Source organism: Mercenaria mercenaria, chromosome 14 (assembly GCF_021730395.1).
Source record: "Mercenaria mercenaria strain notata chromosome 14, MADL_Memer_1, whole genome shotgun sequence".
In the NCBI taxonomy this organism is placed as follows: domain Eukaryota; kingdom Metazoa; phylum Mollusca; class Bivalvia; order Venerida; family Veneridae; genus Mercenaria; species Mercenaria mercenaria.
Window position 1 is genome coordinate 52,408,856 of NC_069374.1, and position 27,663 is coordinate 52,436,518.

The 27,663-nt window shown below is 34.9% G+C and overlaps 1 protein-coding gene across 1 annotated transcript; it reads left to right on the top strand.

Annotated features, from left to right (window-relative positions):
* Positions 1–464: 464 nt before the first annotated feature.
* Positions 465–27,663, top strand: LOC123527593 (ATP-binding cassette sub-family F member 3-like). The gene is made up of 19 exons (XM_045307166.2): positions 465–584; positions 2,398–2,542; positions 3,329–3,467; positions 3,887–3,987; positions 5,263–5,385; positions 5,988–6,092; positions 8,000–8,158; positions 9,563–9,712; positions 9,914–9,970; positions 12,905–12,927; positions 13,731–13,786; positions 14,076–14,276; positions 17,059–17,135; positions 17,463–17,507; positions 18,602–18,731; positions 19,825–20,005; positions 21,908–22,040; positions 22,613–22,700; positions 24,285–27,663. Exons 1-19 carry the CDS (start codon positions 494–496, stop codon positions 24,438–24,440), a joined length of 2,160 nt encoding a protein of 719 aa, XP_045163101.2. The 5' UTR covers positions 465–493; the 3' UTR covers positions 24,441–27,663.

Sequence of the window (27,663 nt, forward strand, 5' to 3'; positions counted from 1 at the left end):
AAAGGCAACATTAGGACTGCATGTAAAGTATATGCGGCTGCTGCTACATACGACCCCGACATAATTCATATTATTTATCTAAAAGAAACTAAGAATTTAACCTTCAAGAAAGCTTGATTTTATCATTTTCCCAAATTTAACAGGTTAGTCCATAAAACTGTCCCAGAATGCAAAAAATGAAGTGCTAAATTTCAAAATTTCCAGGGGGGAGGGGCAGGGGATCGGACCCCCTCTGAGAAAATTGGCTGTGTCCGTGCATGATCACTATACCTGTCCAGTACTGGACATTATGGTAAACGCTTCTTTCCTGCACAAATGACAATTTCGCAACTTCTGTCCGGTTTGTACAAATTTCTGGCCGCGATAAACCATTTGACTTGTTGTTTTTGGAATCAGTGGCATATGTGTGAAGATGTTTTTACACGTAGTCTCCTGAAGAAAGTAGCAGTCTAAAGCCTAATCTAAAGTACTATTTTCACAGATACATGTTCACATGGGAGCCAAAGAAAAAATGGCCGACTACGAAAAATTCATTACCGGTTGTTTTCCTTCAATTGACCCAGAAATTGTCAGTTATGTCAGTGGTGAGTGGAAAATAAAATATTTGTACTGACAACGTCTTTTTTAATGAAATATGGGAAAAGTTGGGCGATATTTATGACCTGAGGTCGGAAAAATCCCGTTTTTATATTTTGCCCACGTTGATCAGTTTTTTTATGGTGTTGTGCAATCGGTGATGATGTACAATGACAGTACTTTCTGTCCGAATAAGAGTCTAAATTAGGGTCCATTCCAGGATCACTGGTTTTTAAACTGAAATTGAATAAGGATGTTCCGGAACAGCGTGATAACTTTTGACTGTCCCTGCCTCTGTCACGTCCAAACTTATTCTGCATATTTCTGTTAGGATGGAGTTCCCTTGTATCGCGGTACTAACGGCCAGAACATAAATAACATATCAATAAAGTCTGATCTTTAGTTTGTTTTCTGCATTAAAACTTTAAACCAACTGTCTGTTATAACTTGCAGATCATCTATCTTTCTCAGCTAGCGGATAATGTGTAAAAAACGCAATGAACTGTCAGCCATACTTGACCTACTTTAACAATCCCATAGTTCTCAAATATCGCGGTATTTGATTTTGGCAGCTGCGGGACATGCCTACTTGCGTCATCATGTGACCGCAATAATTTCATTCATAAAAACAATGCATCAGGCGAACTTTCTGAAGCTGTCCAGGTTGTGGATTTAATTTAATTTAAATAAAAGCGATTTTTGGTGGGAAGGGGTGATGAGCAGATGCATAATTTTGAGATATTGAATGGTTGCAATAAAACTAAGTAATACTTACCATTTACGATGGAATTTTGCAAGAAATGTTTGTAAACAAAATCTCATGGTTCCAGTTCACAAATGTAAGTCACTGCGGTGCTGCTCGGCAAAGAATTTCCGCCAAAGGGAGGTAACCGCGATACGAGAGAACCCGCGATATTACCGGACACCACTATACTTAGGAAATCCCCACCTGAAATCGATGGGAACATTTTCTGGTACATGTACAAAGTTTTTGTAATGATTACATCTCTGAAAATGAATTTATGGTAATATCAAAGCATAAACTTGTCTCTCTGACATTTTATGAATATAGGCCCCTATATTAATTTGTTTTTTGTTTCTTCAGTTCAGTGAAATCGGCAGTCTGTTGTTTATTGAAACCGGTGTCAGGGTAGATATCTCCTAGCACCTGTCACATATTTTCGAATTTAAGTCTTTTATTTAAAATTATGAATTAAATTCATCCCATTTGAAGTTTCTACATTAATATAATAAGTCTGACTAGATATTATGACTTTATTGGGATTAGATGTTATGCATTTTCCTAACAGTAAAATGCAGATCTATACGGGTAAGGCATAGAGGGATGACAAAGTCCTATAAAATATCAGATCATAAAATAAATCATCTCGATTAACCAAATGAGTAAGGCTATACTGAACCCATCTGCTTACATGTAGCAAAGTAGGGAGGGCAGATCTAGTATCATCTATGGATTGCAGAGTGGTGTGTTTGATCCCCGGATGGGATGTATTTTCTCCTTGAAGGTTTGATAAAAGACATTGTGTCCGAAATCATTCGTTCTCCACCTCTTATCCATGTAGGGAAGTTGGTATTTATTTGCAGAGAACAGGTTTGTACTGGTACAAAATCAGGAACACTGGTTAGGTTAACTGACTGCTGTTACATAACTGAAATACTGTTGAAAAATGGCTTTAATCCCAAAACAAACAGGATCTATTGAGTTTAAAGTAATCAGTTTCACATTTATTAATAACCCAGAGAAGTCAGCTGGTAGCAAACAATTATATACTATCATACTGTCCATATGTTTACTTTCAGGAATGCTTGAAGACTCAGATGTTGTGGCGACATCAGATGATATGTTTGAGGCCATTGGTCCTTTCTTAGAACAAGTAGATGACAACAAGACAGAGGAAGATATTCGTGAAATATGTAACAGATTGTACGCTCTTATTGGGAAAGAGTGAGTTTTTAAATCTATCTATGGTAACTAAGGTACTTTTAGTTTTTTGTTGTTGTTTTTTGTTTGTTTTTTTAACAAGACAGTTTTATGTGCACTTTGAGAAATTAGAGGTAGGGACATTAACATTTCCAGTATGTATTTGAGATGTACCACACAAATATCACTTGAAGTTGTTTTTTGAAGGTTACCCAGTGCCGAGTGTAATATGATATACTTTTGTAAATAAAATAATGAGTTTACCCTATTTTCATTTATTAGTGTGTAAACTCAAATGAGATTGATTAATTTAACTCCTTAGAACATACATTAACAAGATACAGGTTTATATAAACAGTCAGTTTTGATGAGTCAGAATAAGAGTCAGATTAGACTAGAATAATTAAAAATTACAAGAAAGGAATAAAAAGATCCATTAAATAAAATCACAATAAAACCCATACAATTCCCATTCATTTTTTCTTCTAAAGTTAAAATTAACCCTTACCTTGCTGAATTTTTATAATGAACTTGTCTACCTTTCAGTTTGGATAGTACCATTAACTGTCAAAAGGGGTGCTTACCAAAAAGATGCTGACTGATGGCGACCAGTGCAGATCATGATCAGACTGCAGGGATGTGCAGGCTGATCATGATTGATCTACACTGGTCACAAAGACAGAGTCAATTGTGTCCAGCATAATGAGGGTTAATGAATTCATATGTCCACAAAACAGCCATTTCAGGCAAAACCCTGAAATTTTACGCCCACAGAATTAAATGATTTCACAGTACTGTCATATATTTCAGAGATACGTCCACTGAAGTCAGTAATGGTCCACACAAGATTCTTGATGCACCTGTACATCTTGGTTCACTGATAGAGGATAAGAAAAGTAAGGCAGAGTCGACAGGCAGCATATGGGTGTCAAAGAGAGATAATACTTTGGTATGTGTGATTTATTATAATTCACTTCAAGTTTTAATTTGTTTTCACAATAAGAAACATGAAATCTCAAAGAAATGTGTTTAGTGACAAAATGAACCTTTATCAGTCAAAAGTGAATGTTAATATTACAAAGGACCATTAATTATTGTCCATCTCCCACTATTATGAGTTATGCCACTACTTTACCATGAAATAGCTTTTAAATGCAAAGGGACAATTTTTGAGACTGCAGTAGTTTCTTTATTTGGTAATGTTGTTGTTTTGCCCTTGATGTATTTTCTTTCAATGATCAATAATAGGTGATAGATATAGAGTACTGTACAGTGTAAGATGAAATTTATATTGGTTGTGTTTGGTACACCCTAGAGTTCTGCCTGTTATTGTTTGAAAACCAGTTTAACAGTAGTTCTTATTTGCAGCAAGTGGACTCAAAACAACTAGCCAAGGCAGAGGCTCAGATACAGAAGAAACAGAAAAAACAAGCCGATAAAGAGGGTACAGCAGTCAAGAAACCAAATGGGTATGCTTCTTTTTGCTTTTCTTCAGAAAGATTATTAATAGTTTTAACAGATTTTCAAGAAATCACACAAAGATATTAGAGCATTTAGAGGTTCTGCTACAAAAAGATTGGGACTATAATTTAATTGAGGAGCCATTTTGGCTGAGTGGTTATGGTTACTGACTTTTATTTACTTGCCTCTCACTTTGTGTATTTGAGCATCACTTAGACAGTCATGTGACAGTGAGGAAGTCATAAAGATGGCTTGTAGAAGGTCATGAATGTATCTAGCTGCTTACCCATTTGTGAAGTAATGTCCAGAGCTTGAAAAACACTTTATATAATAGGTTGTGTTGGTGTGGCCAGAAATTCTGTAAAACAAAACAGTGATCAATTGAAATGTTTGTATGTTTGTTCATGCTGATTTGGTTAAAGATATTGTGTATTCCCACAGTTGATGTCAATATCACAGGAGACCACATGCCAGTTTGTGATAGAGAATTACATTAGGCGTAAAAAAAAATTGTTTGTTTCTGGTATCCTGACCTACCCTGAATTTTTGGCCCGACCCTAAATGTTTTTATGGCCTTGGAGAAAATTTTGCTCAGCTTTTTAACAAAAAGTGGCAAAACTGCACTTTTTATGCTTTAAATATGGCCATGGATGTTAGAAATCAACTTACTGATGCTCTAAAGACATAACCCCCTTATTTGTATTAATTTTTTGACACAAAAATAATTTGCGAAAAGTATCCCTTGATAAATTTTATCAAAAAAAAAAAAATCTCCGACCTACCTACCCTAATTTTTTTAAGCCTTGGTAAAAAGTGCAGAAATACTGATATGTAATTGAAACAGTGTTACAAAAAGTAATGTCAAAGAGTTGAATGTTAAAAAACAGTGTAAGTGAAGAAGGTAAGCTGCATGGCTGAAAATTGAGTCTTGAAACATGCAACTTACATTATGAGCCCGCCCGCTTAGCTCAGTAGGTAAGAGCGTTGGTCTACGGATCGCGGGGTCTTGAGTTCGATCCTCGGGTGGGGCGTATGTTCTCCGTGACTATTTGATAAACGACATTGTGTCTGAAATCATTAGTCCTCCACCTCCGATTCATGTGGGGAAGTTGGCAGTTACTTGCGGAGAACAGGTTTGTACTGGTACAGAATCCAGGAACACTGGTTAGGTTAACTGCCCGCCGTTATATGACTGAAATACTGTTGAATAACGGCGTTAAACCCAAAACAAACAAACTTACATAATGAGTTACTTAATATCTAACTATCTTCTAATATTTCAGAGTGTTAGATGGACCTACAGCTAGTCAACAGTTCAATAAACGTGACATGAAGTTTGATGCTTCTGGTGCTAACAGATCATATGATATCAAAATAGAGAACTTTGATATTGCATTTGGAGACAGGTAAGTTTCTAACTCCCAAAGCTGTCATGACAAAATTTGTGGTTAGCTTGACACCAAAGTTGATGAGACAGTTTGTGATAAAGTGGCTGTGATATTTAAGAAAGGATGATTATTTTATATAACAAATATCTACGGTACTACTGATGTAACTTGTTGTCATCATGATAGTGGGGCTAAAACCCAGCACCTCCAGCGTAAAAGGCCAACTTGTAAATCTTTAGCCAACTGTTGTCTATAGGAAAGGTTGATAATGCTTCAGTTTTTTCAAGACTGGTCTTTTGGTACAAGCTTGGTAGTATCCGATAGAGAAAATTGATATATAATTAAGTGAAAGAGGAATGCTTGACAAATTTACATAGGGTGACATTTTAAACATGTACTTAGATGTTAATATTTGGCAACATTGGTGTGTGTAGCTTTGTGGTAATTATGCTTCAGCTTTGTGGTAATTATGCTACAGCTTTGTGGTAATTATGCTATAGCTTTGTAGTAAGTGTACTATGTCTTGTCAAGCCTTCTCTTGCTGCATGTGTTTGTTACATATCTCAAAATGGGAAGGTATTACTTAACTTCATATACATGTGGAAATATTTTTATTGTAGAGTATTGCTAACTGGTGCATCTTTACATCTGTCTGAAGGCAGACGGTATGGTCTCTGTGGTAGAAATGGTCTCGGTAAAACTACGCTTTTAAAAATGATCTCTAGGTAAGTATTAGGTTAAAATTATAATGTCATTGCTGTGGTATTTTGACATCTGTATCATTTTTAGCTCGACTATTCGAAGAATAGTCTAGCTATTCTACTCACCCTGGCGTCGGCGTCGGCGTCACACCTTGGTTAAGTTTTTGCATGCAAGTACATACAGTCATCAATGAAAGGCATATAGCTTTGAAACTTATTTCTTCTTTTTCTAGGTCAATTACCAACCTCTCTGGGTCAAGTCCCATAACTCTGACATGTATTTTGAGCAAATTATGCCCTCTTTTAGACTTAGAAAATTTTGGTTAAAGTTTTACATGCAAGTTACTATCTCCAAAAACTAATGCAGATATTGATTTGAAACTTCACATGTGTCTTCGGGTTATAAAACTAGTTGATAGCAGCAAGTCCCCATAACTCTGACTTTCATTTTGGCCAAATTATGCCCCCTTTTGGACTTAGAAAATTCTGGTTAAAGTTTTGCGTGCAAGTACATACAACTATTTCTAAAAGGCATATAGATTGAAACTTATTTTTTCTTTTTCTACATCAATTACCAACCTCACTGGGTCAAGTCCCATAACTCTGACATGTTTTTTGAGCAAATTATGCCCTCTTTTAGACTTAGAAAATTTTGGTTAAAGTTTTACATGCAAGTTATTATCTCCAAAACTAATACAGATATTGATTTGAAACTTCACATGTGTCTTCGGGGTTATAAAACTAGTTGATAGGATCAAGTCCCATAACTCTGACCTTCATTTTGGCCAAATTATGCCCCTTTTGGACTTAGCAAATTCTGGTTAAAGTTTTGCGTGCAAGTACATACAGCTATTACTAAAATGCATATAGATTTGAAACTTATTTTTTCTTTTCTAGATCAATTACAAACCTCACTGGATCAAGTCCCAAAACTCTGGCATGTATTTTGGGCAAATTATGCCCCCTTTTGGACTTTGAAAATTCTGGTTAAAGTTTTACATGCAAGTTTCTATCTCCAAAACTAATGCAGATATTGAATTGAAACTTCTCATGTGCCTTCGGGTTATAAAACTAGTTGATAGCAGCAAGTCCCATAACTGATATGCATTTTGGTCAGATTATTCCCACTTTTGAACTTAAAACTCTTTTGATATTTAACTTTTTTGGGTAATATTTTCCTGCTTCTGGGTCAATATTTCGAATAGTCGAGCTTGGCTGTCTTACGGACAGCTCTTGTTTTGAACTATGGTACAATCTTCATAAGCATGTTATTATTTTTTTGCTTAAATGAGACATCTTTCATAAAAACAATGGTTTCAGTAATGTTTTCTACAATGTAAGTCAAATATTCAAACCCATAACAAACATATGAGAAAACATTTATCAAAAATAGGACTTTACCGGAAAAATATTTATTACATATTCATTACAAAAAATGTGACAGCCACATTATAAACCAAGACATTACAACCATTTAAGAAAAGCTGAAATTAGAACAAAAATTTAGTTGAGATGTTAACTGACGGGTTGTTAAAGGAAAATGGCTGTTTAACACATAACATGCTGGACAAGAGTGTAGATCACCATTCAGTTGGTATCTTTTTTGGTATGCACCCCTTTTAACAGTTAATGGTACTGCCCAAATTGAAAGATGTACAAGTTCATTTAGCAGAGCAATGCAGCTGAAAACTGCAGCATATTTTAATTTTTGAGTTACTATCTTATATGACTGTACTACATGTACAGGGCTTACCAAGATAAGTGAGCATGGTTATAAATAGTAATGAGTTGAACAGCCAGTCAGAATCTTTAGGATATTTGACTAAGCAATGATATGATGCAAAAGTTATACCAGTTTTTTTCGGGTAATTTTAAAAGTACAGTAGAACTAGAACAAGTCGTATTGACCATTGAATTTTTTTTTTTTTCAGTGGAAATTTACAGATCCCGTCACACATATCTATACTACACGTAGAACAAGAGGTAGTGGGTGATGAGACAATTGCTTTAGATAGTGTCCTAGAAAGTGACGAAGAAAGACATAAATTACTGACAAGAGAAAAAGAACTGAACCAGATACTGAATACAAGGTGGATTACTTGAAGATGCTGTGGTATCATTTGAGTTGCACCAAGAGAAAACCAACATAGTGCATTTGCGACTAGCATGGATCCAGACCAGCATGTGCATCCGTGCAGTCTGGTCAGGATTCATGCTGTTCACGAACATTTTCTCTAATTGCAATAGGCTTTGAAAGTGAACAGCATGGATCCTGACCAGACTGCGCAGATGCAGTATGTTGGTTTTCTCATTGCACAGCTCGTTTATATACATTTGGATGAATTTTCACATATTTGGTGGTTGAGTCCATCCGCGATGTTAAATTCCAGTGAACAAGCAAAATTCCCATTTATTTAATGTTACAAATTTATAATCCACAAAATTAAAAGTTTCAAAGTATACTTGCATAATTTTTTTTGAGGATTTAAATCTGTTATTTAAAAGTAACAGATATTAAGTTTTAGCCATAAATTTTATGAAACAGTTTAACTCTTTCGGCGCCAGCGTCGCTACACGGTTACTAAGACCTGACTGCCAAAGTCGCCGATCGGCGACGGACGGGTAGTGACGGGTTTTATTGCAAATATTTACGACATCTAAAACGTTTACGACCACTTTATGGTAAATAAAGCTTATCAAGCAGAAACTTCCACCATAGTTTTGATTCTTACATACAGTTCAGTACTTTGGTGCAGGTTGTCATATGAAATGAAATAGAAACTCTGAATACATTTTTTCTGACAAAGTGTGTTTTAGTTACAAATGAGTAGTTTGCTATTGAATGTTTCTGTCATAAAACCATGTAAAATACTGCTTTCTTTCTATGAAATCAAATCCTTTTGAATTATTTGAAGCATTTTTATCTTTAACTTTATAAATAGAAGGTAAAATCAAGAATATTTGTTTTATTTCCGTACTGTTTAGCCAGAAAATAAAAAAATACCAATATCGCCAAAGGTCAAGGTCATTTGAGGTCACCGGTCAAGGTCAGACAAAGGAAGTATGACAAAAAAAACTGTATGTTTATGCACAATACTTTAATTGCAACATTCATGCAAGGTTTCATTACAATAGAATGTAAAATAAGAAAATAATGCCTATTAAGTGTGAGTAGCACTTTTTCCAAGAATAACTAATATATATTTGGCGCTGAAAGTACCATTTTCTCAGAAATTTGGCGCCGAAAGAGTTAATGAGAAAAAGTCACATGCCAGTTATTTCGATCTGCTTAGATTTTTCCTAAACAACATCCAGTTTTATATAAACTTAGGGTTGCTAGGGGAGATAGGTAATGCTGTGTAAAATCTTGCAGACAATATTTGATTGATTATAAAATATGAGCAGAACTAAGTTTGTTGTAAATCTGTCCAGACTGATCTGGTTTAATGCATTTTGTTTATTTCTTGTCTTACATGTGGTATTCCATGTTTCAGTGAACACAAGGGAGACAACTCTTTATCTACAGAGTTATCTGAGATCTATCAGAAACTGGAAGCAATAGAGGCAAACAAAGCACCAGCCAAGGCAGCTGTGATACTGGCAGGTCTTGGGTTCTCTCCTGCCATGCAGAGGGCCACAACTAAGTGAGTGTTTGTGTGGAGTTATATTGTTTTACTAGAACTTTATAGCATACAAAGTCACTCAAACTTTTATACTAGAACGGCACCTTTTAAATGAAAAAAGTGGTCTTTTGTTAACAGATGGTTGTACATAATGGGAAGAGTTGTATCTTTGTTGTATAGAAATGTTTTTACACATAATTCAGCCTTTGTGTGTATTTTAAGGTCACTGTCAGGAGGTTGGAGGATGAGGTTGGCACTAGCAAGAGCACTGTTCTCAAAGTAAGTACTTCATATGATATATTATCCCTGTAGCTGCATTTGATATTTATATCATCTGTTAATCATACTTTAATATTAATTCTTCCGTAAATTATTGCCCTGGTCAAGTGTTGTTGGAGAGGATATAATGTTTGTCGAGCCCGCTGGCGGTGAGTTCAGCTTAGCCATCACTTTTGGTGGGTCGTGTATGTCCTTGCGTTTGTCTATCTGTCCGATTTTGTCCAGACCGTTACTTTGACATGCATGGACCAATCTTGTTTATATTTGGCATGGATGTTTACCTCAAGGAGAAGAAATGTCTTGCGTAGACCCAAAGTTCCTATCTCAGGTCAAGGTCACAGTTGGAGGTCAGAGGTCAAATTGAAGTTTGTCCAGAGCATTTCTTCTTCATGCATGGTGGGATTTTGATGTCACTTTGCATGAATGTTCGCCATTATGAGACAGAGTGTCATGCGCAAGAACCATGTCCCTAGGTGTAAGGTCAAGGTCACACTTAGACAGCAGGCAGGCTCAACATTCTGCCCATGGGCATACTTGTTATCCCCCGACGAAAGTCGGAGGGATATAGTTTTGGCGTTGTCCGTCCGTCCGTCTTTCCGTCCGTCCGTCCGTCCGTCCTTCCGTCTTTCCGTCCGTCCGTCCGGAGCCATATCTAGGAAATGGTTGGGAATATTTATTTAAAACTTCATATACATGTTCACCACAATGAGTTCTTGCGGCCCGTCAAGTTTCAGTCAGATTGCCCAAGTAACGCCAGAGTTATGGCCCTTAGAAGTTTCTAGTGTTAACTATATAGGGTACTATAAATATGGCAATTTCTGCATCATAACTTTTGATATATTTGACCTAGAACTATGAAACTTAAACAGAATTTAGATCACCATAATGTGGTTGTGTACACACAATTTCATTTGGATTTATTTGTAAATTAAGAGTTATTGCCCTTTAATTGTATAAAAATCCACATATTTGTACATAACAAACTTACCATTTTGTAGAATTTCATTAAATTTCTTTCATTCTTTTCCATGAACATTTATTGTAAACATGTGAAGTTGTGTACCCACACCTGATCGCCCCCTTACCTTGATCACACACCTCCCCCCCCCCCCCCACCCCCCCCCCCCCCCCCCCAAAAAAAAAAAAAAAAAAATTCATTCCTTATTTTAGATTTTTTTCAAACAAACTTCATATACATGTTTACCACTATGAGGTTATGGGGCCCATCAAGTTTCAGACAGATTGCCCAAGTAACACCAGGGTTATGGCCCTTAGAAGTTTCTAGTGTTAACTATATAGGGTACTATAGATATGCCAATTTCTGCATCATAACTTTTGATATATTTGACCTAGAACTATGAAACTTTAACAGAATTTAGAGCACTATAATGTGGTTGTGCACAGACAATTTTGTACGGATTTCTTTTGTAACTTCAGAGTTATTGCCCTTTAATTGTCTAAAAATCCACATATTTGTACATAACAAACTTACCATTTGGCAGAATTTCATTAAATTTCTTTCATTCTTTTCTGTGAACATTTATTATAAACATGTGAAGTTGCGCACCCACACCTGGTCACCCACTTGCCTTGGTCACACCCCCTCCCCCTCCCCACCCCACCCCACCACCCTCCCAATTTTTTTTTTTTTTTTTTTTGCATTTATTTTAGATTTTTTTCAAACCTTCCAAGTTGTACTATTCCCCCACCTCACTTCTCCACCCAGTCATGCCCACCACTGATCATGCATCCTCTGCCCCCCCCCCCCCCCCCCCCCCCCCCAACCCCACTCCAACTTCACCCTTTTACCTTTTTTTTTTTTTCATTTTTAATTTTCAATCAATATTTATAATCAGCATGTGAAATTTTGTTTCCTCTTCCGTTCCCCTGCACCCCCACCCCCTAAAAAATAAATATATACATATATCTATATATAGATATATATATTTCCATCCTTTTTTTTTGTTTTTTTTAAATGTTCAAACCTTCAGCATGTTAAGTTGTGACTGCACAAACCTTGCCCTCAGCCATGTTCAAGATATCTTATCTGTGTTCTCTTAAGGACATCTGATCTTTTAAGTTCAAATGTACATGTAAAACAGCAACACCTGGTGCCAAACCACTCAAAGACAATATTTCATTCCAGTTAAACTTCAAGCTCACATTTCAATTAACTGCATTTAATTTTAAAAGCTAAGCTTATTACAGTAAGCATATCCCATTCAAAATAAATTCTTTAGTCCTGATCAAAGTATCATACATTTATTGTGTACTCTTTAATTAAACATTTGTTTTCCGTTAAATTGATTTTGACTAATGAAATTATTTGCTTCTTATTAACATCCTTAACTTTTTGCCGGATATATCTTTTTGCCATTCCTCACCACAAACCCTTTCGGCGGGGGATACCAATTCATCGAATTTGCTTGTTGTATTTATAGGTTTGAACTGGACAATCTTACTGTCCAACTCCTCACTTTTTATGAGGTTGTTCATATATTATTTTTAAGGTGACTTGTCCTGCCATGTTGTTGAAAAAAAGCACTTTAAAATCAGATAAAGGGTTATTTCGTGTACAAAGCACAGTATTCTCAAAATAAATTTTTTAAGGTTTCATTTAGAGTAAAACTGCCATTTTATGGAGTCTTTGTGGCTAAATGGTTAAGTTGGTGGACTTCAAGTCACTTGCCGATCACCAGTGTAAGTTCGAGCCTTGTTTGTGATGTAGAATTCTTTATGTGAGGAAACCATCCAGCTGGCTAACATAAAGTTAATGGTTCTACCCTGGTACCTGTCTTTGATGAAATAATGCATGGTCGCAGGGCACCTCTGGTCTTCCTCCGCTGCAAAAAAGCTGAAAAGTCACCAAATGACCTATAATTATGGGAGTGTGATGTTAAACCCAACAAAAAAAGAGATATTTTTCTATTTCAGACCAGATCTTCTTTTACTTGATGGTATGTAGCTATAATTCTTACATATTTTAGTCAGAATCATTTCTTAGATAAAAATTAATCTCGCAGACAGAAATCCCGATAATGCAGGCACATTATTAAAAAAAGAAACAGGCCTTAAAGAGTTTAAATTCAAATACAGCCAAAGCTGTAGGTAAAGAACATCCATCAGAAATGAGAAAAAGAGATCTTGTTGACAGATGGACTTTTCAAAACAAGTAAATTTACTCTAATTTTGTTTAATGGGAATATAAATTTCTGGCCTTTTTAAGCAGTTTTTATAGTAGTGGACTTTTTAGTAGATTTTTATCACAGGTTTTACTGTATAGGAAATCAGTTTTAATTGTAATTGTAAACCTGTCGTATGATCTTTAGTAGCCTCCATGACGGAGTTACTAATATTACTTATTCTAACCTTAAATCACCTACCCGTCTACACAGGGTTCTATTCTTGCTTGGAGTCAGGTCATTTAACATGTATGTTAGAAAAGCTGACCTTCTAGCTGGTGGAAGATCAAGTGCCTGCCTATTCTTCATGTGAAGAAGCCATCCAGGTGGCTTACGGATGGTTGCCGGTTTTACCCAGGTCCTGCTAATGATGAAGTAATGCATGGAGAGGCACCTGGGGATTTCCTCCACCATCAAAGCTGGAAAGTGGCCATATTACTTATAATTCTGTCAGTGCGACATTAAACCAAACAAAACAAACAAATTAAATATTAGAAGGCTGCTATCGACCTGAAATGAATTATATGACTTAAAATCTAACAAAAACAAACTTGTCATTTGTAAGTGTTGTTTTTCAGAACCTACAAACATGTTGGATATGAAGGCCATTATTTGGTTAGAAAACTATCTACAGGTAAGGTACTTTGCTTACTTGCCAACAGTTCTGATGTTATATTTCAAATTTACCATAAAGCTTTAAATTGCCAATACGCTGGAAACATTGCTTTAATCATTATTACAGAGTTAGATTACTGTGACACCTTCTACAGTAATGTGCAGCTAAAAGAAATTCTCACTTCAATTTTTTCTACTTTAACACTTGGCCTATTAATTAAGCCAGCTAAAGTACACGTAATTCTTATATATGCTGTTATGCTTGCCAGATTTTCATTAAAGTTATGAATGTTACATATATTTTCCAGACCTGGGCAACAACAATATTAGTGGTATCTCATGATCGGTCATTCTTGAATTCAGTGTGTACGGAAATTGTGCATTTACATGATAAAAGATTGGACACATATAAAGGAAACTATGATCAGTTTGATAAAACTAAAGAAGAACGATTAAAAAATCAGAAAAAAGAATATGAAGCTCAAAAACAGTACAGAGACCATATACAGGTAAAAGTATTAATATAAAAATGTGGGTAAATTCATATACAGGTGAAGTATTAATATGGTGATGTGGCTAAATTCATTTACACATAATGGGTTGATGCATGAATGTGGGTAAATTCATATACAGGTGAAGTATTAATATGGTGATGTGGGTAAATTCATTTACACATAATGGGTTGATGCATGAATGTGGGTAAATTCATATACAGGTGAAGTATTAATATGCTGATGTGGGTAAATTCATTTACACATAATGGGTTGATGCATGAATGTGGGTAAATTCATATACAGGTGAAGTATTAATATGCTGATGTGGGTAAATTTCATTTACACATAATGGGTTGATGCATGGATGTGGATAAATTCATATACAGATGAAGTATTAATATGCTGATGTGGGTAAATTTCATTTACACATAATGGGTTGATGCATGGATGTGGATAAATTCATATACAGGTGAAGTATTAATATGCTGATGTGGGTAAATTTCATTTACACATAATGGGTTGATGCATGAATGTGGATAAATTCATATACAGGTGAAGTATTAATATGCTGATGTGGGTAAATTCATTTACACATAATGGGTTGATGCATGGATGTGGATAAATTCATATACAGGTGAAGTATTAATATGCTGATGTGGGTAAATTCATTTACACATAATGGGTTGATGCATGAATGTGGGTAAATTCATATACAGATGAAGTATTAATATGCTGATGTGGGTAAATTCATTTACACATAATGGGTTGATGCATGGATGTGGATAAATTCATATACAGATGAAGTATTAATATGGTGATGTGGGTAAATTCATTTACACATAATGGGTTGATGCATGGATGTGGATAAATTCATATACAGGTGAAGTATTAATATGCTAATGTGGGTAAATTCATTTACACATAATGGGTTGATGCATGGATGTGGATAAATTCATATACAGGTGAAGTATTAATATGCTGATGTGGGTAAATTCATTTACACATAATGGGTTGATGCATGGATGTGGATAAATTCATATACAGGTGAAGTATTAATATGCTGATGTGGGTAAATTTCATTTACACATAATGGGTTGATGCATGAATGTGGATAAATTCATATACAGGTGAAGTATTAATATGCTGATGTGGGTAAATTCATTTACACATAATGGGTTGATGCATGGATGTGGATAAATTCATATACAGGTGAAGTATTAATATGCTGATGTGGGTAAATTTCATTTACACATAATGGGTTGATGCATGAATGTGGATAAATTCATATACAGGTGAAGTATTAATATGCTGATGTGGGTAAATTTCATTTACACATAATGGGTTGATGCATGAATGTGGATAAATTCATATACAGGTGAAGTATTAATATGCTGATGTGGGTAAATTTCATTTACACATAATGGGTTGATGCATGGATGTGGATAAATTCATATACAGGTGAAGTATTAATATGCTGATGTGGGTAAATTCATTTACACATAATGGGTTGATGCATGGATGTGGATAAATTCATATACAGGTGAAGTATTAATATGCTAATGTGGGTAAATTCATTTACACATAATGGGTTGATGCATGGATGTGGATAAATTCATATACAGGTGAAGTATTAATATGCTGATGTGGGTAAATTTCATTTACACATAATGGGTTGATGCATGGATGTGGATAAATTCATATACAAGTGAAGTATTAATATGCTGATGTGGGTAAATTTCATTTACACATAATGGGTTGATGCATGGATGTGGATAAATTCATATACAAGTGAAGTATTAATATGCTGATGTGGGTAAATTTCATTTACACATAATGGGTTGATGCATGAATGTGGATATATTCATATACAGGTGAAGTATTAATATGCTGATGTGGGTAAATTTCATTTACACATAATGGGTTGATGCATGGATGTGGATAAATTCATATACAAGTGAAGTATTAATATGCTGATGTGGGTAAATTTCATTTACACATAATGGGTTGATGCATGAATGTGGATATATTCATATACAGGTGAAGTATTAATATGCTGATGTGGGTAAATTTCATTTACACATAATGGGTTGATGCATGGATGTGGATAAATTCATATACAAGTGAAGTATTAATATGCTGATGTGGGTAAATTTCATTTACACATAATGGGTTGATGCATGGATGTGGATAAATTCATATACAAGTGAAGTATTAATATGCTGATGTGGGTAAATTTCATTTACACATAATGGGTTGATGCATGAATGTGGATATATTCATATACAGGTGAAGTATTAATATACTGATGTGGGTAAATTGTTCTCTGTAATATATACTATGAAGTACTTTAGTTTCGTTGGCATAAATTTTTTGTATTGAACAAAAGGTCTTAGCTAGGATAAGAACAACATTTCCACATAAAAGTTTTCTAATGTACAGCATTCAAAAAAGAATTTTTCCAAAATTGTTGTTTGGTCCAATTTTTCAATGTGAAATATACATTTTTGGCAATAATAATTTTATGAAGTTTACATAATTGAAGATTTTTGAAAAATTGAAAAACCACCCTACTTCTGCGCTCAGAGACCTTTAGACTGCTTAGTTTATATGCAGGTCTTGCAAAATAGAGCATCATTTCATGAAAAATCCTGTCAGGAAATAGGTGAATCACACAATTACATTTAAACTTTCAACAGTCATTTGATTTTCGCTATTAGTTAATAGTTGTGACTGCAAAGATGAATGTAATGATGTTAATACACTGTTTAATAACTGAAATTCCATTTTATATTTTCAGGTGTTTATAGATAGATTTAGATATAATGCTAATAGAGCTTCACAAGTACAGAGTAAATTAAAACTTCTAGAAAAATTGTAAGTATCTCTCATTATTTTTGTTCCATTTATGCAGTAATGAATTTTGCAAGATGGCATTACCTGGAGATGAAGAGTCCCTTTTTTGACATTTTTTAATGAAAAACAATGCAGGCTTTGAAGTTAGATTAATAGCGTAGGAATAAAAATGGAAACTTATGGCACTAGAAACTGGCATTACAGTCTTTTGTCTTCTAAATCCATGAACATGTGTATGTAGTTCTGTGTACTGGTGGATAGATAAATTCTTTCTTAGCCAGAATGAAATAACTCAATGATTCTATAAGGTGTAATTGTAAGTTGAATTTTGTATGAAATACTTTTCAGACCACCATTAGAACCACCTGGTAAAGAAAGTGAAGTGACTTTAAGGTAATTTTGCAAGTTTTGTTTTCAACTTGAAGCCCTTTTAACCCTTATCATGCTGGGCATGATTGATTCTGCCTTGGCAACCAGTGCAGATTGTGATCAGCCTGCACATCCTTGCAGTCTGATCATGACCTGCACTGTTCGTCATTAAGTCAGTATCTTTTTGGTATGCACCCCTTTTAACAAATAATGTTTCTGTCCAAATTGAAAGATTGACAAATTCATATAGAAATCTAGCAGGGTGTGGGTTTAGGACTGTCCTGTAAACTGACTGATAGTAAGAAGATATTACTGTAAATGTTTTGCTTTTGTTAGATTTGAAAACTGTTTATTTCCCTAAATGCTGATTCAGGTCAACTAACTGATTCATTTATTATCATGGTTTTGACCAAATGGCATTTCTTTTGGGGGCTTTTATTTTTTTAAATATACACGAAATCCTCATAAAATAGTTCCCGGCAAATAATAGTGATTTCATGTTGTATTTTTTTTTATTCGAACTCCATCTGACTTAAATGAGGAATAAATAATGACTTTGTTCAATGGATGAAAGCGTTTTCCATAAAAAAGTACACTCTGGTAGCCAGAAATTCAGTTTCCATATCCATCAATGTTCCAAGTTTAATTTGACTTTAAAATGCTAACTTTTCTATTTGCTATAATTGTGCTACTATAGTTAATATTTTTTGCTCAAATATACTTTAAGCTTACTCAGTGATAAAAGCTTATTCTTTCTGAAAAATAAAATGAGCCGTGCCATGAGAAAACCAACATAGTGGGCTTGCGACCAGCATGGATCCAGACCAGCCTGCGCATCCGTGCAGTCTGGTCAGGCTCCATGCTGTTCGCTTTTAAAGCCTACTGCAATAAGAGAAACTGTTAGCGAACAGCATGGATCCTGACCAGACTGCGCGGATGCGCAGGCTGGTCTGGATCCATGCTGGTCGCAAACCCACTATGTTGGTTTTCCCATGGCAGGGCTCAAATCACAACAAACAGACTATTTGCATTTCTAAGTCCAGTCATACTTTCAGATTTACCATGATGGTGTATATAGAACATTGTTGTCTGTTTCTAATGGTATTTGCTTTTTTCAGGTTTCCAGAATGTGAAAAATTGTCTTCAAATATTTTACAATTGGATGAATTGCAATTTTACTACAGTAAAGATAGAATCATCTTCAACAACGTTGATTGTAATGCCAATATGTCATCTAGAATATGTATAGTAAGTATATATGGTCCAAATCAGAGGTGGAGATTTCAAGGCATGTATAAGCAGGTGTAGTCTGTGTTCAGACCTTGCGCGTTTGGTTCAGAATATATAAGAGAAATGATTAAAAAATTTAAAAAGATTATCTGGTCGGTAGCCAGACTAATACATGTGAACCTGACTTGGTGGCCACTTGCAGCAACTTGCTTTAAGCAGCCAGTGAATCTTTTAGTTGTTTTAAGAATAGCAATGAATAGCTGTTTGGAAATTCAAATATTCTTTGAACCTTTTGAACAGAGATTCGCTCATCATCAGTTCAATAAAAAGAACTGGGGCCGCCGTGGCTGAGTGATTAAGGTCACTGACTTCAAATTTCTTGCCCCTCACCAATGTGGTTTTGAACATTAATCTGGGCATTGAATTCTTCATGTGAGGAAGCCATCCAGCTGCCTTACGGAGCCCAGGTGCCCGCTCGTGATGAAATAATGCACTAAGGGGTAGCTGGGGTCTTCCTCCACCATCAGAGCTTGATTTTCACCATATGACCCAACAAAAAAATAAAACAATAAAAGAACTAAAAAATTGATAAATTTGTCATATCCAGATCAGCTTTATTCAACATAGATTCTACTTTTGTTTTGTTTTACAAGAAATAGTTTAGACACTTGCAAACTGAATCACTGTTTTCTTCATTTGTTCAACTTTTATGGAAAGCTTTTGTGTAACGGATCTTTGTTTTGCGTATCGGCCCTATAAATAATGAAACTGCGCTGAATCTATGGGTATATTTACAAAGGATATTTTATGTCAGTAACTTAAATAACTTGAGTCACTAAACTCCTTATAGTTTTAAATAAAACATGTTTCTTTCAAAGAATGTTCTGATGGGTTAATGTTCTCAGTTTTAGAAATTTGCTAGCATACTTGAGTCCTTACAGTTTTAACTAGAACAGTGAGGCATGCAAAGAATGTCCTGATGTGTTAAATGTGCCAAGTTTTAGAAATTTGATGACTACCTTGAGTCATGAAATACACCTCTGAAGTAGCCAGTATGAAATGAATTTTTCTTTTGCTTAGGATCTAATAAAATACTGTATCTGCTTTTTAGGTTGGTGAAAATGGTGCTGGAAAAACAACGTTATTGAAAATCTTACTGGGAGAATTATCTCCAACAAAGGGTATACGACATGTACACAGAAGTCTACGTATAGGATATTTTAGTCAGCATCACGTAGATCAACTAGAAATGGACCTGTCTTCAATAGAGTTGTTGCAACAAAGATTTCCTGGTGAGTTTTTTTGTCTCATTAGTCAAGTATATGTGACCAAGTTCACAGAGACCTTGAAAAGTCCTTAACCTTTAGCATGCTAGATAAATTGTCGTCTGCTGAAAATGTCGTCTGCTAAAATTGTGAAGTTCATTCAATTTGCTCCAAAATTGGAAGAAATATTGTCAGAGTAGCAAACAGCTTGGAAACTGATCAGACGCTGATTTAATCGGTGTCTGATCTGGTTCCAAGCTGTTTGCAAAGGCTGTTAAATTCGCCTGCAGCAGGCTAAGGGTTAAATTTGATTTTAGATCTTGAAACTTCTTGAAAATGTCTAAAACCCGGGAAAAAAAATGAAAAAGTACTTGAATTTTGAAAGTGCTACATGAATTTAATCCAAAACAGACAGAACAATTTTGTGAAAAGAAAACTGAAAAAAAAATGAAGATAATATGAAAGGAAACATTATTTCCCTGAGAATTGATTATAAATAAGGTGAATTGTTTGTGTTTATGCATGTAATTGGGTGAATTATTAAACAGTTGTTGTACAAACCTGACCTTTGTGATATTCGTTGAGGCCAATAGACTGAGGTGAATATCACGTTGGTCAGATCTATACTACTATTCACTGATATTATCATAAGTGTTTTATTGTATGATTATACTTAAAAAAGAGCAGTTTGGTTAACAATATCTCAGTTAGATTGTTAACAGACAGTCAGTACACAACTTTATAAAAATGTAATGAGACTGCTGATTGGATTACACCTGTATAGAAACAAGATATGATTGGCTGGTGTATGACCGCCTCGGTAGCCTAGTGTAGTAGTGGTAGTGCGTCCGCTTCGAGTGCAGGAGGTTGTGGGTTCGATCCCCGGCCGCATCATACCAAAGACGTAAAAAATGGTACAAGTAGCTTCCTCGCTTGGCACTCAACATTAAGAGGATAGTGCTAGGACTGGTCAGCCCGGTGTCAGTATAATGTGACTGGGTGGGGTATGGTGCCACGTGTCTACGGCGTGATATTCCAGTGAGGCAGCACTATGAAGTTGGGCATTCTGCTCACTGCTACAAGTAGACACCGTCGTTTATATGACTGAAAAAGTGTTGAAAAAGACGTTAAACCCAAACACACACACATTGGCTGGTGTTTGACAGATCTATATTTAGAAATGTGCATGTTTTGCTCATATTTTTGTTCTGAAGAATAGTTCAAGTTGTTTACATGAATGCCACTTTTTGCTGTGAATGTCATTTTAAATTTACCTCCATGTGACCTGTCATCAACCAATGAGATAAATGTATTTTACATTCTAATATTCTTGTCTCTGTTAAAACACTCTTACGCTAGAATGATGTCACGTTAACATGCGATGACAACAGAACTTTTGTTGCAACCAAGAAAGAGCTCTTCTATATTTTATTTACTGTTTAAGATTAAGGGTATATTAGAATCGAAATAATTTATAGCAAAAGAGTGTTTTAAATCTATTTACTAGTATACACTCGGGTGGTTATACATCGTACAGATAATTTCACTTGGGCTGCGCCTTGTGCAGTTATTACGCCCAACGTATAACCGACCATTGTGCATAAGTAGTGTTAAAGCACTCTTTTTCTATAATCAATAAAATAAATGTATTGATGGGATATAAATAAGGTAAATTATCTGTATATGTTGAATTTATATGAGGTGAAACATCTGTATTGATGGAATGTAAATGGGGTAAATAAGTGAACTATCTGTATTCGGTTTGTGGTAAGTGTCTGCTTTTACTTATGTATCCTTTTGTTCCTGAAATAAATGTGTGTTATGAGGTTTTTCCTCCACTGATAAAAATGGAGTAGTTACATTATGGCTGTATAGCTACTGTAATAACAAATGTAGCTCAAAGTAAATGTTCGAATCTTAATTTTGTAGGTCAAACAGTAGAACAGTACAGAGGTGCTTTAGGGCAGTATGGAGTTAGTGGAGAGCTTGCCACAAGACCTGTAACTAGTCTTTCGGGAGGTCAGAAAAGCAGAGTGGCATTTGCAGTCATGAGTATGACAAAGTAAGTCGGAACCAGCCGTCTTTAATAATCAGGGAGTGTCCTGAATTTCTGAATATGTTCTATGAATAAATACATGTAGTCTGTGCAGTGATTGTCTGTGAAATATTTTATCATTGATGATTTTTGTCACTAAAATAAGCTAAATCTATTGTAACATTGCAACTTAAAATTGTTAATATGCGTGTAAAATGATTTATTATTAGACAGAATTGTGACAGTTGATAATTTCTGGGCATTGTAATCAAAATTTCCAAAATTGAAAAGTTTAGGTGTTCTTTTACCATATTTAGAACGTTTGTTGACATACTGAGAATTTTCATCATTGATAATTTGGAGAACGTTGAAATTGGTTTATTTGAACTCATGGGACCAGCTAAATTTGTACCAGTCATCTGTAGTTTCAGTCATCAAACAGTACACATTATGTAGGGAATTGCCGGGACCTTACAATGAGTTTAAGCAAAGGGTGGTGTTCTAATTATTTGAGTCCAAGCAAACAAAGTTCAACTGTATATATTAATTAGGAATTCTCTGTTGTGGTACTGATTCATAGCTAACATTTTATATTTCAGTCCGAACTTCTTCATACTTGATGAGCCTACAAATCATTTAGATATGGAGACTATAGAAGCTCTTGGCCATGCTCTTAAAAAATTTGCAGTAAGTATATATTGATACAAACAGATATCTTGAAATATAAATTCTCATAGGGTAAGAGGCAAATTTTCATGGATGTTGTGGTTAAGTGAATTAGCAGAATTAAATCTTAACAAACAAGCAAAATTGCCATAATGTTTTACATTCAAAATTTGCAATCCACATTCAAAATTTGCAATCCACATTTAAAATTTGCAGTTCACATTCAAAATTTGCAATCCACATTTAAAATTTGCAATCCACATTCAAAATTTGCAGGTCACATTCAAAATTTTCAATCCACATTCAAAATTTGCAGTCCACATACAAAATTTGCAATCCACGTTCAAAATTTGTAATCAACATTCAAAATTTGCTATACACAAATTTGTATACTTGTGAAAGAGCTGTTTTGGCACAAACCACAAAAAAGTCATGCCCTCAAAATTTGAGTGCTAGAGGTTGTGGGTTTGCTTCCTTGCTGTGTCATACCAAAGTTATGAAAAATGGTACTAGTTCTTTCCTGGCTTGGTGCTCAGCACTATGATGTGCTAGGTCTGGTCAGCCAGGTGTCAGTATAATGTGGCTGGGTGGGGTATCATGTCACATGTCACATGTTTAATGCAGGATATTCCAATGTGGTAGCGCTATAAACTGGGCATTTCATTCACTTCTACAATTAGACACTTCTGTTTATATGACTGTGAAATGTTTGAGAAAGACACAAAACCTCCACAGACAAGAATATTTCAGCTTAGGGGATATAGAAATTTGAAGTCTTGAAGGGTTATTTACTGCTAAAGCTACTGTATGTTTATTGAAAAAGTGCTTTCTTTTACCTTTACATGAAGTAGTTGACACTTGACAAAGCAGTTATCTCATTGGTTAGTTTGGAATTTTGATTTTATTTTAAAATTATGAATTGACTTTGAGAGCCTATAACTCTGTTTAAAAATAGGCAGAGGATTTCTGAAAGGAATAAACTCCCTTCAGTTTCGTTTTCTTTTAAAATATTGTAATATTTGATCATATGTCTGTTAAAACAGTGTATGAATTTTGTTGTCTTCCTAGCCACAACTCATTAAGACACTATGTAGTGATCCCAAAGCAACAAGGAATGTTTTCTTTGAAAGTATTTATCAAGACAACTTTCTGCATCCAACTTATTTAGCATTCATGATAAAAGCAGTTAAAAGTGCTCGAACATTGTCTGATTAAAACTTGCCATTATTTCATTACTGAATTATTGTAGAAAAATGCTCTCATACAAGTGCAATCATTCAATAAATATGGATGACAGATTTATGTGGTTTTAGTGCTTGCCTCAAATAAAACTTGTGAACACCTGAAAATTGAAAATTCCCTTTTATTTTATCTTTGTTTGAAATTTACAAATTCATATCCCCATAGAAGTAACCACAGGTTTGAAATCTACAAATTCAAGTCCCTGCAGAAGTAACCATGTGTTTGAAATCTACAAATTTGTGTCCCCGTAAAAATAACCAGGAAATTTCATGCCCACAAAATTCTATAAATAAGTTATTTCACTGCACACTTTTTAATTTTGTACGCATATTTTTAACGCTTAAATGTTTGTGTGAATTTCAGGGAGGAGTTATATTGGTATCTCACGACGAACGACTTATACAGATGGTGTGTCAAGAACTTTGGGTTGTAAGAGATGGGAAAGTGATTTCATTAGAGGGCGGGTTCCCAGAATATAAACAGATTGTCGAGGCCGAATTGAAAGCACAGGGCTGTTGATGAAAGCTTCAGTGTTAGGGACATTTATTCAGTTTTATAGGGAAAAAAAACAACAGAAAAATGAAACTGGTCTTTCAGATATTTTATGCTTAGGAATAACACCGTGTTTGTCAGTACAAAGTTTTGCTAAATGAGGCATATTGTTAAAAACTGGTGAAATATTATATATCATTGAAGAATATTATAGTGTAAATTGACCAAACTTACAGGTCTTTTTTTTGAGGGGGATTATTTTTGAAAAAAAAGATTGAACAATATTGGGAGATCCCTTTAAGAAGATAAACAAATCATGATGTATTGATGTTTGCTTATTAAAACTGCCGAAATACTAGTCTTGCTTTTACTGAGATGAACCCTCATCGATGTGGGTTCGAGCCTCACTCGGGGCGTTGAATTCTTCACGTGAGGAAGCCATCCAGCTGGCTTACGGAAGGTCGGTGGTTCTACCCAGGTGCCTGCTCGTGATGAAATAATGCACGGAGGGGCACCAGGGGTCTTCCTCCACCATTAAAGCTGGAAAATCGCCATATGACCTATCATGTGTCGGTGCGACGTTAAATCCAGAAAACAAAATTTTACTGGGATGAAACTAGAAATATGGTTGTATGGAGTATCATTCATCTGTTACAGATTTATCATTTAAGTACATGTAGATCATAGTTCAAGGTCGTTCTGAAGAATAAGGTTCTGTTTACATCAGACAGCTTTAAGATAATAAATATATCACAGTTAAATAAAAGGACACAGTAAAGATAGTGACCTTGTAATGACATTCGGTTATTTGCGTGTGGCTGCATAATCTCAGTATCCTACTATGGTATTCTTTGACTGCTAATGGACTTTAATCAAGCCAGTTACGAAATTTTGAAGTCAGATAAAGAATTGCATAATTGAAAATCTCACATTGTCATTACTGTTCTACAACCTTAAGCTTTAAACTGCCTGAACTGTTTAGAAAATTTTCAAGTGGATAGTAACTGAAAAAAAAAAAATATTTATTCCTGCCAGAATGTTATTGTTATCTTCTTTCGTAAATTTTGATTTTTTTGAAAGCACCAAGGGCAACAAAAATATTTTGGGCATAGGTCCAACTTCTTTCAGAGAATTCATGATCTTTTTTTAGGTTGTGGGCAACAGCTGTGCTCATATTGATAATTTTTTATTTGTTTCATTAATTTTAAATTGGATATTTCCCATAGCCATATGTTAAAGGTGTTTTTGTTTAAAACAGGTTTTATTTCTTTAATATATAACTTACAACATGTTGCATGTAGTTTGATAAAACAATAGTTCTTGATGAAATGAAACTTGATATTTACTAGTACCACATTTAGAAACTGCCGCAGTCCACATAATTTGTTGTGTTAGATTAAAATCGTCTAAAATCATGTTTTTATTGAAAGCTTAAATGAGCCGTGCCATGAGAAAGCCAACATAGTGGGTTTGTGACCAGCATGGATCCGCAAGTCTGGTCAGGATCCATGCTGTTCGCTTTTAAAGCCTATTGGAATTGGAGAAACTGTTAGCGAACAGCATGGATCCTGACCAGACTGCACGGATGCTATGTTGGTTTTCTCATGGCACATCTCAAATATTTGTTTAATAGAAGCTTTACCATTTCACAACTATTATAATATCCAGTGAAAACTATGGTTACTACTATACTGTACTGTAGAATGAAGTATTTTCAGTAGAAAAAATTGTTTTTCAAATGATTAAAAATACATAAGCGAGCAAAAAATTTGAGAAATCGTGGAAAGATCTGTTGATGAGTGTGCGTTTGATACAATACTTGTACCTAAATCATTTAATGTATTTTGTTTAATTGATGCCTTTATCTGCAATACTAGTGGACACAGCAGAAGTAGACTTTGTATCAGCTTGTTATAAACATGGTCACTGTGTTCTGTTAAATGAGCTGAATTTTCATTTTGCACTTGGGCTTGGATAAATGTTCTGGAAATTATAGTTATCATAAAACCTCTTGCACAAATTTCTGATTTTACAGTAAAGTCACTGCCCTGTGTTCTACCACAGGTGTCTGAAACTCAATCAATAAAATATATATATGCAGGTTAGATCTCTTGAAGAGATCGTAGATCTGTACTATTTCATAGTATATTAGGTGGGTGGGGTATGGTAATGTATATATCTATTGATAGAGCTTCAAGCGCCTGTGGTTCTACTGAATGCTAAATGATTGATGAAAATATTTCATGAACATTTTAAAGACATCATCAGTTCAGTAGTTTAATTGACTGCTGCCAAATGACAGTCACACTTTCATGCCAAAAAAAAAATCTGCATTTAAGATTTTGATACCTGTAGATTTTTGGCATTACCTGCTGGCGGCAATAATTCTGCCTTTGCGACCAGTGCAGACCAAGATCAGCCTGCACATCCGTGCAGTCTGATCATGGTCTGCACTGTTCGCTATTCAGTTAGTAAATTTTCAGTGAACACCCCTTCGAATAATAAATGGTTTTGCCCAAACTGAATGACGGAACAGTCCATTTTAGAAATTTAGCAGGCTAAGGGTTAAGGACAAATAGTCTGTTGTTATGTCATTATTATATTGAAATCTTGCAGATTTTATTCAGGTCAGTACATACTAAACTGCATACACAGCTTTACTTAAATAGTCTGTTTGTACAGTGTTGAACTATGTTAGGAACACAACTTCTGTCTGTGATTGAAGAGAACGCAGCCTGTATAAGGATTTGATGTTTCTCAGTGGTTGAGGCAAATTTATGTAAAGATTTGGGATACAGTATGACCTGTATAAAATGTTTCCCTACCTAGTAGATGGTTTTTTTGCAGTCTGATCATGATCTGCACTGTTCACCGTTCAGTCTGTATCATTTTGGTATGCTTCCCTACTAACAGTTAATGGTACTATCCAGATTGAAAAACGGACAAGTTTATTATAGGAATTTAGCAGGGTAAGGGTTAAGACTGAAATTAAGATACATTTGTATATCCTTTACCTTGTTGAATCATAAAAACAGAAACAGTCCTAGAAAACTGTCTTAATTTAAATGGTGGTAAATACATAGGCTGTCATTGATTAGCCTTCTACTCCACAGTTTTAAGATTGATCATGATGATGTAACTTTCAGACTTAGCTGAACAGTGGATTATTCATCAGGCTGAAATTTCGTTTGCTTAAATATAACATGAATCTGTGATGAATAAAAATATTTTCGAAAGAGAAAACCTTTAA

Excerpts from the sequence above, each read along its gene's own strand:
- LOC123527593 (XM_045307166.2), top strand. The coding sequence starts at position 494 with ATGGGAGCCAAAGAAAAAATGGCCGACTACGAAAAATTCATTACCGGT. Across the intron at positions 3,468-3,886 it reads CAAAGAGAGATAATACTTTG|CAAGTGGACTCAAAACAACT; the intron begins GTATGTGTGATT and ends TCTTATTTGCAG. Across the intron at positions 22,041-22,612 it reads GCAGTCATGAGTATGACAAA|TCCGAACTTCTTCATACTTG; the intron begins GTAAGTCGGAAC and ends TTTATATTTCAG.